The sequence below is a fragment of the Falco cherrug genome, chromosome 7, assembly GCF_023634085.1.
Source record: "Falco cherrug isolate bFalChe1 chromosome 7, bFalChe1.pri, whole genome shotgun sequence".
Taxonomy (NCBI): Eukaryota; Metazoa; Chordata; class Aves; order Falconiformes; family Falconidae; genus Falco; species Falco cherrug.
The window spans coordinates 49,735,790-49,749,752 of NC_073703.1; the positions used below are offsets into that span (position 1 = coordinate 49,735,790).

General features: G+C 42.8%; 2 protein-coding genes across 6 annotated transcripts in view; one reads left to right on the forward strand and one right to left on the reverse strand.

Annotated features, from left to right (window-relative positions):
* STARD9 (StAR related lipid transfer domain containing 9) overlaps positions 1-3,724 on the forward strand; it is a 113,974-nt gene extending 110,250 nt beyond the window's left edge. Inside the window, exon 34 of the mRNA XM_055715263.1 lies at positions 706-3,724. Coding sequence (XP_055571238.1) covers positions 706-807 — 102 coding nt within the window. The 3' untranslated portion in view covers positions 808-3,724. The remainder of the gene's footprint in view (positions 1-705) is intronic.
* Positions 3,725-3,965: 241 nt separating this feature from the next.
* Positions 3,966-13,963, reverse strand: part of CDAN1 (codanin 1) — a 33,533-nt gene continuing 23,535 nt past the window's right edge. For 4 of the 5 annotated variants that reach the window (XM_055715268.1, XM_055715265.1, XM_055715266.1 and 1 more), the window contains exons 20-28: positions 13,074-13,220; positions 12,559-12,622; positions 11,978-12,056; positions 10,812-10,969; positions 9,150-9,257; positions 8,700-8,763; positions 7,307-7,509; positions 6,484-6,591; positions 3,966-5,744 (exon numbers count right to left, since the gene is read on the reverse strand). In XM_055715268.1, coding sequence (XP_055571243.1) covers positions 5,619-5,744; positions 6,484-6,591; positions 7,307-7,509; positions 8,700-8,763; positions 9,150-9,257; positions 10,812-10,969; positions 11,978-12,056; positions 12,559-12,622; positions 13,074-13,220 — 1,057 coding nt within the window. In that variant the 3' untranslated portion in view covers positions 3,966-5,618. Of the gene's footprint in view, positions 5,745-6,483; positions 6,592-7,306; positions 7,510-8,699; positions 8,764-9,149; positions 9,258-10,811; positions 10,970-11,977; positions 12,057-12,558; positions 12,623-13,073; positions 13,221-13,963 lie in introns of those variants that run through there. The other variant, XR_008733060.1, reaches the window with a different exon arrangement.

The window sequence follows — 13,963 nt, forward strand, 5'->3', positions numbered from 1 at the left end:
CCATCCATTTATTACAGACTCATCTGAAATGGAGGCTCTCTTTGAGACAGTGGTACCAAGTACTTAAAAATGCCCAGAAGGGAATACCATAGGTGTAATTTCAAGTGCTCATCTGAGAGCTAAATGGCATTAGTCCTTTAAACTTACCTATTTAAAACATGTTTTTAAAATACAACTCTAAAAGTATTATTTTTTAATTAATTAGTATAGGCATTTTACAATGCATACTGTATTTTAAAATTTTATGTGCGTTTTATATTGCACTTCAGTATACACATATACATTTTCATAACACTGTCTCAAACAAGCAATATTTAAAATTAATATTTGCATATTTTTAGTTAAATATGATTTATCTATATAGTATGTAAATAATATGTAATATGTATTTGTAAATAAGAATGTAAATTAAATAATTAAAATATATTTAGATAGATTAAATACTTAAATATATATTTTAAGCTTAAACTCAAAAGCAGCATGGGCCATACTGCTGAAAGTAACATCAAATAACAAAGCTTTGAACGTGTATAGAGTAGGGGGAAGGAGACGTTATAAACCACACCATGACGATAGCACTTGGCTCTGAACTACTTTTGCGCTTAACACATACTTGCAACATCAGAGCTGTACCAGGCTGGAGACATGTTTTGTCCAAAACCAGCTCCAAAGCCCAGCGTGCGGCCTTTCTTCTCATTCCTGCAGGTGGATCTGGGTGCCCCGGCTATCCCCGCAAGGCTCCTGAGCTCCATTGCTAAGCGGCAGCCTCTGGTGATTGCTCGACTGGCACACTTCCTTGCTAGTTAGCATCTGGCACAAAACTGGACGCTTAACAGCAGCTGAAAGTTCGCGAAGATTGCCACAACACTATGCAGCATCAGTGCAAACCACCACACCTCAGGACACAGTTTTACTGCGCTGCAGAACTAGGTGCTTCGAAATAAAGAAACCAAACTGACAGTTGGAAACAGTGACACTTTGTAATTAATAGGGAGTAATACTGAGTAATCAGCTTGTTTCTAGAATTTAAATCCTGCTCATAAGAGTAGTAGCTCCAGCATTTTTCCACACTGGCTTTTTCCATTGGTCCTTCTACGCTTACCCAAATGCACTAAGAGTTGAAAATCTAGCCTGGTCATAGTCTTACTGCACTTCTTTGTTCCTAACATGACCAGCTGTCTCACTGCAGCAAATACAGACTCTTCCCATTCAATACCTCAAGGTATTTCTGTTGTTGAACTTGGTCCAACAATCCCGCTACCAGGCTTTATGTGTTTGTTCCAACACACTCCCTTAGTTTAGTTACACATTCCTAAAATTGAACAGAACCGCAAGTATCTGAATAACTTCATGTAGTTCTTCAGCACAACAGTAAAGAATCACTTTAGATCTCTTATCTAAGCAATAAAAGCTGCTATGATATGCTTTCTGTAGCTCAAAAAAGCCCCCATTGTTCAAGAAGCTGTTGCACTATAAATTTGTCAAGTGAGAAATACGTATTCAAGTATCCACCGTACCAGAGTCAGCATCTGTACTTTAACACAGTTACTTTCAGTAAAACTGGTGTTTTCCCAGCCTCCAGTGAAGTTAGCTGCACTTCTCACCTTTGAGTTCAAGAGCCAAGATCTGCTTTGACTGTACCTTTGCACAGGTGTAATTCCCGCTCTCAGCTTCTATGTTACTTCCTGTTCCTAGGATATTAAGTTTTAAAAGAAAAGATAATAGCTATTTTAAATTGATATTTAAGAAAATAGCAGTTTTGAGACATAACAGCCCCAAGCTTCCCCCCCCAACTATACCAGGTAGGATAAAACCTTTCACTTACAAATTTGCTTTGTTTTATCTTTAGATGGTGATGGTTACAATCTTAACGCCAATATAGTACTGGTCTCTTTTGGTGAGACTCAGCCTTTTCTTAAAAGCCTGCCCAACTGAGTCATGGCCTGGTTCATTTCAAGCGTCATGCATCTTCCATAGCCCCTCAAGGAAAAAGGGGTGACCTGTCACAAAGTTTTGTGCAACTGAGCAAAAAAGATGGCTTTCCAGATTTACAACCTGTCACACAGTGTCCCCGCTTCTGGTGGAACTCAGGAAAGGAAGGGCGAAGGTAGCAGTGCATTAGAGACGTAAAAAAAGTAAGCAGAAACAGCAGCACAGTGTGTTGGCTCTGTCCCCAGTGCTGCTCCCATGGGCTTCCAGAGGAGGTAGGGGAGGTCTGCATCCAATCCACAAAACTTTGCTCAGTGCTTCGCTTTTTCCCCCTTTTATTTTGGACATGGCACTAAGTGATAAAGCAGTTTTTGTAGGAAAAACATCTAGGGGGACTCCTGCTGATCAATGGTGCCTGTGAAGGATAATGTCTTATTGTACAGTGCATCAGATGTTTATTTTTATATATACATAAGATTTTTTTTTCTATGTTTACAAATTAAGTTATTTATATATGCTTGTTTTGAAGTGTTTTTATATGCTATCAAAGCTAAGTTTTATTTTTATCAGTAGTGAATTAATGTAACTTTTTTTTTAAACAATCGTCAATTGATACTAAAAAGCCTATTTATATGAATGTTTTCTTTTGCAAATACAACATTTTATGGTACGTGTTAATGTACGGCATTGGTTTGTTTGGAAAGAATAAAAACGCAGCAGATAGCTAATTTGTTAAATTACAACAGGCAAAAACCAAATTCCTGTAAGTTACTGCTGAGCAGTAGATGATCAAACCAATTGTATTGTACCACCTACTATTGCATCTCTGCTCTTAATCAAGATTGCTATTTTCATATCCACAATAAATGGTATTTTCTACACAAGGAAACGAGCCCCGCCTTATTTTGCTGCAGCTAAGATACCCACCTATGGAACTGGGCTGGATGGAGAAATAGCATAACGGCTTGTGACAGAAGACGTAGGTCTCCCAGTTACTTACCTGTGGAGGAACATGCATGGAACCAGCATCTGCGGCACAGCAGCGAAGCAGCCCGTTGCTGCTGAAGTTTGGTAGCCACGACCCCGTGCCTTGTCCAGGCGAAGGGGGTTTTGTATTGCTCTGAAACGAGGCCCTGGCTGGAGTGTCTTCCTGAGCGCTCCAGGGTTACGGGACCAGAAGGCAGTTCGGACAGAAGGGCGCGGGGAGCGTGCAGCAGGGAAGGCCGCCAGAGGCAGGCCCCGCTGACCCAGCTGGCTGTGAGCTCGCTCCCTCCTGCAGCACCTCTGGCACCGCAGCTGGAGCCGCAGCGCGTACAACGCCTGAAGCGCTCCACCACGAGGAGCCTACCAGCCCAGGGGGACCGCAGAGCCATGCGCCCTCCTGAGCGGGGCCCGCTGCTGAGTATCCCTCGGCACCAAACAGCGCGCTGCACAGCCGTTCCTCAGCTTCAGTTACAAAGTCAGGTGTCCGGTGTTACAGAGCAAGGAAGGCCGAGTACCGCGGGATGCCCAGGAACTAGAGCAACCGCATCAACCCGGAAGAACACGGAAACAGAGGTGTCTTACCTGCCGGTTCCCGCTGAAGAGCTGCCTGCCTTCTGCCCCATCGGGCACAACTGTGCTCTCTGGACACAGCAAACTGCTCCTGGGGGGTTGGTCACCTTTTAAATTAAAAATTCCAAGCATGTTGTACTAGAGAAGAATAATTCAGTACATAATTGAGTACGTGAAGACAGCTGTAGCCATGGTATCTATGCAAACAGCTTTACAATAACCAAATAAAGTCAGTTCCAGAGCTGAGAGCACCTTTTTTACCATCGCAGATTCCAGCTGCTTCCCCCTTCCACTGCCTCCATCCCCCTCCTTTTATAACAAAATGAAAGTTGTATTTCAGTATAAACAAAGCAGCAGCAGGCCAGACAAGCAATATTACTATACTTTCTCTGCCCACTGCTTTCTGGCAAGGCAATTTTTTTTTTTTTTTACTTCACCCCAATACAAAGAGGTTGTATACCAACAGCCTGAACACAAACCAGGACATTTAATCATGTTTATTATGACAAACAACAACGTCAACAAACACCTGCAGCAAAATGTCACATAATGCTCAGCCTCAGGGAGCAGGTATGGTACGATTACTTGCTATTTCAATTTGTAGTACCATGTCCTTGCTGCATACACAGCATGCTTACACTTTTAGGGACACTGTGCTTCATTCATATCAGAAAGCCCCTAAAATGAGGTACGCAGGTGCAACATGCCAAATCTTCCAGTGCACTGCTTAGTAACCAAGTCAAGAAAACGCTCGGTACAGTTCAGACAGCCGTGTGCCTCTGTGGTTTCTCTATCTGTATCACACACATTTTACCAGAAGCCACAGTTCTTCCTAATTAGTCCTATTTGTGGTTTTTCTTCAGTCATCAACTGCAAGACGTTACCTTTTCTCACCTTAGAGAAGGAAGAGGTTAGTTAATTAGCAAGCTAAAAAGCCCTGGGCTTCACTTTGTCTAAATATTGTTCTTACATAACACAGTATTTGCTTTCTGGAAAAACCTGCACTAATAGGACGCTCCCAGACAAAAGGCAGCAATATCCTCACGGCTACGGGGAGGGGGAATCCCATGAGACAGCAAAGAGCGTCTACTCATACTCTGCTCACAACCAGCAGTGCCTACCACAAACCCCAGCTTAAAGAAATACTGGGGGAGGGGGCTCGGTGCAGTGTGAACAGGAGGTCACACCCGTGGTAATCTATCCACAAGGGCAGAGAAGCAGAGAACACCCGTTGTCCTTCACAAAAGGGATTCCTTTCAAGAGCAGCCCTCCAGGGGATGTCACAGTGCTCTTGTGCTGCTTTTTTGTCTGCTCTTCCAGGCTGTAGTTTTCTTGCTGCAGCATTTCCTGTATGATAAAACCCAAACTCAAGGCAAGAAGGTTTATAAAAAAACAGTGAATAGCAGCCAGATGCCATTTATGTTCACATACTACAAAAGTGTCTTAAAAATACTGCCTTCAGTAAAAAATATAAACAGATATTTTTCTCCCTTATTTCTGTTAAAAACCTCAGGAAATTACAAGTTCTGTTTCCAATGAGAGATGGAAAAACACTTAAGCATCTACATCCTTTAAGAAAGATGCCATCAATGTTCTGGTGTATATATTTAATATGGTTTAACTTTTAAAATGAGCCTTCAAAAAAATTAAACCTTCAAAACTGAGCTTACAATGAAAAATAAATACAGGCTCATCTCCATGTCATACAGGTTCAGCTTTTCCCTCCCCTAGGCAGAGTGAGAAATCACATTTACTTAAGAGAAGAGACAGCCACCAGGAAACCACCTCTCTGACCATGAAGTAACTTCTCCACGTGAATTGCTTCCTGGCTTTGGTCACAGCCTGCTGCTGCGCACGTACAAAACGTGTCTCTGAGTCTAAAAAACGGCTGCTCTGAGCCACGATCAAGGTGCTTAAAGGACTTTTGACTTGGAGATTCATTTGCTCATGTAAATCCTTCAGCATAGCATCACCATGGCAAAACATCCATGAACAGAAAGACCAGTGCAGGTTTTGCACAGTGACCCCTTCTCTGCGGTACGCTCCCAGCAAAGAGCTCACGACGCATTCTGAAACACTAAAAATTCCATTTGCATCTTCATTAGTAATTTGTGCCCCCAGAGAGTCCACCTCCGCTAACTCTGGGCTGTCACAGCACCTAGAGATTGTCTGGTCAGCTTGCAACGATTAGTCCTGGGCTCTTCTCTACGAAGTTCTGATACAAATGCTCTGGACAGTATTTCCAGTTCTTTTACGAAATTCTGTAACAAACATAAACAAACCAGAGAACCCTTATTAACAAAAGTCAGCGAAGAGGCTTACCTAATTTTTCTAGTAAAGAACTTTACCAGGTTAAACATGTTGACGGCTTTCCAGCGCAGAAACCTAGACAAGCTACAACATTGTTTGTAAAGATGAATGCTCGTGGGTCTACATGTTCGGACTCTCCTCTAAACCCCACAATCTCCTCAGAGGAGATCAATGCCAGTTTGAATGGTTAAACATCTCCAGTATGCAAGTGCTCACCAGCCTTGAAACGCTCTCCTTTTTTAGCAAGGGTGCTGGGTGGTCTCCTGCATTTGGACTCTGGCTAGAATAGTCCCACTCCTCTCCCATTCTGGTGGTAGGAGGCAAAGAGGTTTAAATGCAAATCTGGTCGATGAAGACCCAGCCCGACACGTCATTTTCAGCTGGAGCACGGCAAACACACTCAGGCTAGAACTGAGAGCTGGCAGCTGAGCCAGCTGGTCTCCAAACTTTGTTTACAATTTTCTTGGAAATGTTTGCCCTGCATGGCAATGCTGGGATCCACACAGGTACAGCTTTCAGCTGAACACCTGTAACAAGCCTGCTGGAAGCCACTGCTTCTGCGGCATTCAGCAGGAACTATAGATAGGAAGGTTACGGGTTTCATGCAGGTGAAATAAAACTACAAGGATGGACTGTTTATGTAGCTATACTTCTTATTTCACTTCTTGTTCTCCACATCTAATTACTTACTGAAGACCAAGGGAGCTCTCTAAGGCCATGCAAGCAACTCTCTATTTCATTAGTTCTCATTAGGTCATGTTCTACAAGTCCATGAAGCATGAAAAGGAACAAATCCCACTGCAGAAGAGAAAAAAAAAATAAATCAACAACTCAAAAAAAAATGGATTTTGTGATCGCTTCTTTAGACCTACATACAATTCATGTTTTTCTTCTTGGATCAGAATGTGTAAAAAAGGAGCAAAAGGAGAAAGCACATTAATAATCTGGGTGTGGCAATGAAGGACACCAAAGAGCAACATCCAAAATGAGGGAACAAAACTCCTTCAGTTCCTACACTGTATCCTAAAGTCTCAAAATTTCTCATTCCCAGTTTCCAAACACACCAAGTATTTGATCCCTGTGTGTTCCAAGAAGAGCTTGAAAAACTATTTTCTTACCTTCTGAAATAAACTGGGTTTAGCCTGCAACTAAATTATTTTCAGCTTCATAGTTGAGGATCTTATAACACCAATACGCATGCAAAAATGAAAGCTGATAAAAGATACATGAATGCAACCAGCATCACACGCATTCAGTCCTCGATCTCCCAGGCCAAATGGGCCATTTGGCCATTTGTTCCTAAATCAAACAGTCCCCCCAGACAGGTATCAAACACTAACAAGTAGTACGCAGCTGCCTTTTTCTCTGCCCCTGCAGAAACACCAGCTGACAGCAGACCCAAGTCCTGCCGGCCACGTTCGCACAAGCAGCCCGTTAAGGCTGCAGGCAGGCAGAGCTCCGAGGGAACGGACCAGCGATAACTGGCAGCTCCACAGGTCGGATTAAGCTTTACCTCTCGCTGCTTAACTCCTGCAAGGTAACTGATGTTCTTCTCACTGAGCATCAGCTGCACAGGAACAGGTGTCCCGAAGTCCTCCTTCCAGACAGAAAGCAGCAGTTTGAGAAGGCCATAGGTGGGATTACTCTTTACATGAAGCCTCTCGGAGCTCTTCTCTGGGGACTTGGTCCTGAGACTCAGAGGAACACGACCTGAAACTAAGAAAAGGAAGAAAAGTGAACTTCTATAGCTGCGTTATTTTCCTTTTACAGTCATCATCTTGGTCCAACAGCACATTTTGCATAGCTGGTATCTAAACAATCACTGAAGTAAAAACACCTACTAGTGTAAACCAGTGAACCTAAGAGGGCTGTAGTTCAGAAACATGCAAGATTATAAGCTTTGAAACTATTCAAACAAGTGTTCCATAGTAAGAGATTTATACTACTCAGATAAAGAATACCATTTTGTTGGCATATAGCCCCAAGCCTTGAAAGATGACTTAATAAATACAAGTCAGCCTAATGTTTAATAAAAGAGGGCCTAGGTGTTACTTCAAAGGAGAGGAGAGTAACTCAGTAAGACAACATTTAAATCTATAAACAGATTAAACAGTTGCTCAGTTTTGCCTATAGGCAGAGTTGCATAACTTCATACAAGTGAAAGTAAAACTGAACGGTGTTTAACTGCAGCTAAACATACACAGAGGGAACATACCAGATCCTCCTTGGTACAGTCTCATGGAGCGGGGCAGATTAACAATGCTACCCCCCAGAATGAAATTTCAGTATATTCAGATGCGAACTGCTTTCTGAAAGAATGAACCATGTATAAAACTTCTTAAGAAGGTTCTAAACTCAGGACATTAGAAGGTCGCCAAATGAAAACACACCTGCATCCAGATCACTAGCTCCCACTGAAAAAATTATTGTATTTAACACATTAGAGCAAGAGGGGGAAAAAAAACCCCCTGAAAACACTCACCAAACTGACACTATGCAGAAAACAAGTTACTTCCATTCTCTCCAAAAAGAGCCATAAAAATATAATTCAAGGGAACAGGCCCTTACTTTTAGGGGAAAAAAACACTCAGCTGCAACTTTTCTGAGGTGGAAATACTGGAAAACGTAACACACGTTTAAATGAAGGTATCAATAAATAACAATGGAGATGTGAACAAGAACACCGGACCTGAAGGACGGTTAGTCACAGTATAAGGCTGTTTAGCAGAAGGTGGAAGGGAATAAGACCAACCACTCAATCTGACAGAAAAAAAATCTGCAGACTCAGTGAGAGCAAAAGAATCAAACATCCACGAACTCGAAATACTGCAGTCTCTGACCCCAAGGACTTAAGAGAACTGTAATAACAGATTTCCGTCTTAAATAGCTTATCATGACTGACTTACCTAGCAAAGAAGCCAACTCAACCGTGCACTTTGCCAGCTGCTGTTCTGATGTGGGACACATAAACTGGAAAATACAAAAAAAAAGTTGTATCTTTGTCCCCATACTGCAGACTGGACAAAACAGGGCTTCACAAGGGATAAAAATATCAGAAAAGAGCAGGCAATTTACAGCAAGAAGCACAGAGCTGTAATCAGGAAACCATTAAAGACTGAAAGACAAGAAAAGATCATACATGAAAAGGGGACCCACAAAGGCTAACTTGAAATAACAAGCAGATCTACAGTATAAAAAAAAAAACAAAAAACAGTTCAACTTTGTCACATTTGAACTCCAACAAAAAACACTCAACTGAACTCAACTGTGAGGCAAGGGAAGCTAACAAGTTTACAGGTATGGAGAGAGCTCAAAGCAGTCCAAAGGGAGTTTTGTTGCTTTTTTACTTCTTCTACCTTTCTGCATTGAAGTGTCTGACTCAGTCTTCCTAGCAAGCACTCCAGCCAGGCGTAGTCAATCACTTCACCCTCATCCCGTGGGCCCACAGCAACACAGAGCACATCCTTGATAAAAAAAGACAGCAGTAATTCACCTATTAGTAACCTGCACTTCCACAAACAGATTGGACCCTTGATAAAGCAGTTCAGACAGTCCTCAGGTCCTCATTAAAAAAAAATAAAGTAGCAAAATTAAGCTTGTATCCTACTCACTTCAAAAGACAGATTAAAGCTGATTTTTTCACAACCTCACCTAGGTCTGATTTTTCTACCATAGTTCTCGCTAATGTTATGAAGTCAAAGTCAACGTCAACCAGGGCAACCAGTTCATCCTTCCTAAAAGAAACTAGCTCCCAAAGCTCTTGGTAGATGTGGTATCACAGCAAGCGAGCCCAGGGTAGAAGTGCTACAGAAATGCAGAGTCCTCTTACATTGTCAAGGTAGCTTCAGTGTCAACACAAAGCTGAGTATGAAGAGCGCTAACAGGGTTACGGTGTGAAAACTGGCTTAGACAATTTTCATGTGGTAGTGCTTTCCATCACCAGCAACTTACCATCCAGTATCAGAAATCCAGGATGGAAAACAAAAGAAAAAAAATTTAGAAGCTGTATCTCAAGATATTGGATCTTCAAAAAGCAACAGTTTATTAAAAAGGCCCTTGGTTTCCTCACTTTACCTCCTCTTTATTTTAGCTCAAGCAAGAAAGCATTAAAGGATGTGTAGTCATTCTTATACAGACGCTGGGAATGGCAGTGAGATCCAGTATCATTGCTCAAACAGACAAGAAACAGGAAAAAAAAAAAAAGGCAGAACATGTAATGGTAAAAAAGTGAGGTTTTTACAGTTCTTTTCCTCACGGGTTACTCATGCAGGTTATATAACTGCATGATTTTTTTAAAAAGCATAGCCCTTTTAAAAGCCTGGGAGAAAAGACTAAAATGTAATTTGAACCAGCTCGAGTAGAAAATTGTTTAGACCTAAGGCTGAAATTAAGCCTATACCATCATCACCTTTTTAAGATACTCTGGTTCTCCCTTACTGTAGCTGAACAAAGGTGCAGATGCAGACTGGCAAAAGTCTTTCAACAGATTTGTACAGATCCATCTGACACTTAATTCAATGTAGAATTCCTACCATGTAAGATGGGACAGTTTACCAAGTTCTACAGAACTGACAGGACCAACAGAAACTACTCTGAACTCCTGAGAGGCCAGGAGACTCTCCATAAAAAGAGTAGGTCTACAAAAAAGTAGCCATTTCAATATGCTGACTCTTCAGCATACAGCTGTATGTAACACTCCCCACACTAGGGTTTCTATGCTACTCGTGTCAAACAGGCCGCTGCCATGCTACCAAAAATCCTGTGTTTGAGACAGTACTCCTGACCAGGGAACTCTGATCTACACAGACAGCAAACAGAGGGATGAAAAAACATGAGACCTTTTCATCGTGCTTCCTGAACACTCACAGCCAGATCCTTAGAACCAGAATACCCCTTTCTAAAAAAACCAAAAACCAACCAACCCAACAAAAAAACCCCAACCACAACAACAAACAAAAATCACCAATGTGAAAAATAAAAAGGGAGTTTGGGCAAGCCAGGAAGCGAACCCTGCGTACCTTAATCTCATTGATGATTTGGGAGGGAAACTGGGCACAGTGCTGACAGCCTGGAGGGCAGTCCCTTCTCGGCTCCAGAGCATCCTCACCAGGCAAGGGAAATCCTGGGACCCTGAGCATCCTGTTGAAGGTTGCCTTCACTTCTCTTTTGATGAGTGCTATAAAGAACAGGGAACAAATCCAGACTACTTCAGCTTTTCTCTTCAGCGAGGCAGACAACTGTCTCCAAACGCTACCCATCTTAGCCTCTCATTCTGAGGGCCACGGCAAATGAGGAAACGAGAGTTTACATCTTCAACCCCCCCCCCAGCTCCTGTTATATTTAATGGGCAGGGGCACAGGCACAAGGTGGAGCGTGTTAACCCACAGCTCTAAAAGGCAGCCACTCGTTACCATCAGGTACCACTGGCAACCCATCTCATTTTTTATGAAAATATTTCAGCAGGTTTAATGAACACAGTAACTAAGCCAGGAAGCAATGCCAAAGCAGAAAGCTGAATCAGCGTGATCATACCAGTTCAACCACTGTGCCCATGAAAACCACACTTTTCTACCAAAATAAGTTTTGACCAGCATCCAAAACACTAAACTCCTGCTGCCGCTGCAAATGGTGCTGGATATTCCTCCCTGGATTCTTGGCACAACCTCCTGAAACAACATGTTTTCAGAGATTCTGAGGAGCTGCCAGAGCACTATTACAGAGTGAAAGGACCACAATTGCCTTCAGCCTGCTGAACACACACCCAGTCCAAGAGGAGTTTGTTTTATAAAACACTTCAGAAAGACCTTGTACATGTGGACCAGAAGGTGGCTTGAAAGAGCAGCCATCTGTATCATTCATTTGAAGTACTAAGACAACTTCAGCCTGGATGACATTTTAGAAGAAGCTTTCCACAGCATTCATTCTCACCATCCTACGAGCCTCCGTAACTAAAAATCACTTACACGGGCCAAGCCTGAAAAGTCCCTGAAGAAGGTTCCTGGAGCTAGAAATCATTCCTCTTATTTCTAAACAAGGAGGGACAGAACAACTGCATACTTCCCACTAAAAGAAAAATGAGTAGGGCCGAGTACTTTATACCACTGGAATAAATTCTACCCCTTGATCTCAGAAGAAGAGTACAATACACAGGTCAGAAGCCCCCGTTCAGAGCAAGGAGACTCACCTGCAATGTTGGCAGAAAGCCAGCCACAGGCTTTCTCAGTAGCCAGTTCCACTGCAATGTCTTCTGCACTACTTAAAACCTTACAGGAAGGATAACAAGTGATAGAAGATTACTACCAGCCACAGCACCAGAGTCAGTGAGAAGTCAGAAGGAGGTCTACAGGGGATAAAGCTTAAAATCTGACATGCAACATTTAAATAGAGGACCACCACCTCTGTGGGAACTGCTAGTCTGAGCAATAGGACTGACCCATTTTGATTTCTCAAACCTCATCAACCCCATACAGACCCTATCAACTCTTGAGGCAGCTGATGCTAAAACAATGAGATATCCTCACAAGATGAAGGCAATTTATATGCCATTCTAGTCTCAACAGTTAGCTGTTGGCTAGGGTCCCCAGAATACCCAAGGCAGCCTGGCAGAGGTGACTCTCCTTAGCTATTAGTCCTCACGTGAGGGCATCAATAGATTCCAACATCCTAAGCCATTAATGGATAAGTGAAGCAGCAATGGAAAAATGGTAATGGGTCCAGACTGAAAGTCAAGGCCTTTAGTTAGTAAGTTTTAATGGAAATACATACTGCTGCAGATGTCTCTTCTGGCAATAACACCCTTACTGCCTCAGGACCCTTCTTTTTGCAAAATCTGCAAGAAAGGAAAGAAAACGTGCCGCAGCATTAGTCAAAGTTCTTGGACAACACTCAGAGGTTACCGTAGCAACTTTCACATGTTCTCTCACAGTCAAAACCAGTTGGAAGACTGCAGTGAAATAATTCAGACCAAAAGAACCAGACAAAGAAAGAGCGATTACAAGCCACCAAGCTGCAATACTCAGTTTTCCAAACAGGGGAAATAAAATAGCTGCAGTGGATGTCCGCTTGGAGCTGGATGCAGAGGGACACACAGCACCTTTATTCCTTCCTACAAATACGATTAACTGGCTGGAGGCACAGCAGACAGTCACCCTAAGAAGAGCAGAGGTCAGGGATTATAACCACCAGAACCTGAGCATGACAGGCCAAGCCAAATTAGGCTTATAGATTCCTCAATAAGACCAGAAGGGAAGGCAGAAGTTTAAATAACTTTTCCTCCTTACTCTCTGCCTTTGATGAGTGCCTGGGCCCCTTCCTCATACAGATGAGCGCACACCTCTTCAAGCAGTTTGTCATGATTAGCATCCTCCTTCACTTTATCTTGCAACATGACTTCAGCCCTTTGAACCAACTCTGCTACCAGTGTTGCCCTGTAAAAAGACAAGAACAATCAGAGAGACTGAAATCAATGCAAGAAACAGTGCACACTGACTGTAACCAGCTGTCCTCCCTGATTTAGGGGGATAGCCATCTCAAATGCAATAAAACTCTGCTAAAAAAACCAGTTAATCACGCTGCGTTCAGTACTGTACCATCTCCTTGCTCTTTTTGTAAGGAAGAAAGCAGCAATGAAGATATAAAAATATTACTAAGACTCAAGAGTCAAAAGCCTTTAGGTTTTAATAGAAACATATATGGTTACAGGTATTTTTTCTGGCAACAATACCCTTATACTCTTAAGCCATGGACAGTGGTCAGAAGTTCAAAACTGTCCACAGCAGCCCACTACCACCAACATTCCTGTAGGCTGGTATCATTTTACTGTCTTCAACACACTGGACAACAGGACAGTGCAAACTCTTCAGCAAGCTCAGGAGTGACATGCTGGAGGGCAGGGCTGCCACTCAGGACTGTGACAAGGCGGAGAAAAGGGCTGACAGTGGGGTGGTGACTGTGCACCTGTACAGGCTGGGGTCTACTGGCTAGGGAGCAGCTCTGCAGAAAAGGATCTGGGGTTCCCAGTAGACAAGCTAAATAAGTTAGCAGTGTCCAAAGAAGGCCAGCTTTATACAGGGCTGACATTAGCAACAGGACAGCCAGCAAGTCAAGGGAAGTTACTGCTTCCCGTGGTGCTGTGAGGCTGCATCTGGAGTACCCTGTCCAGCTTTGGGAC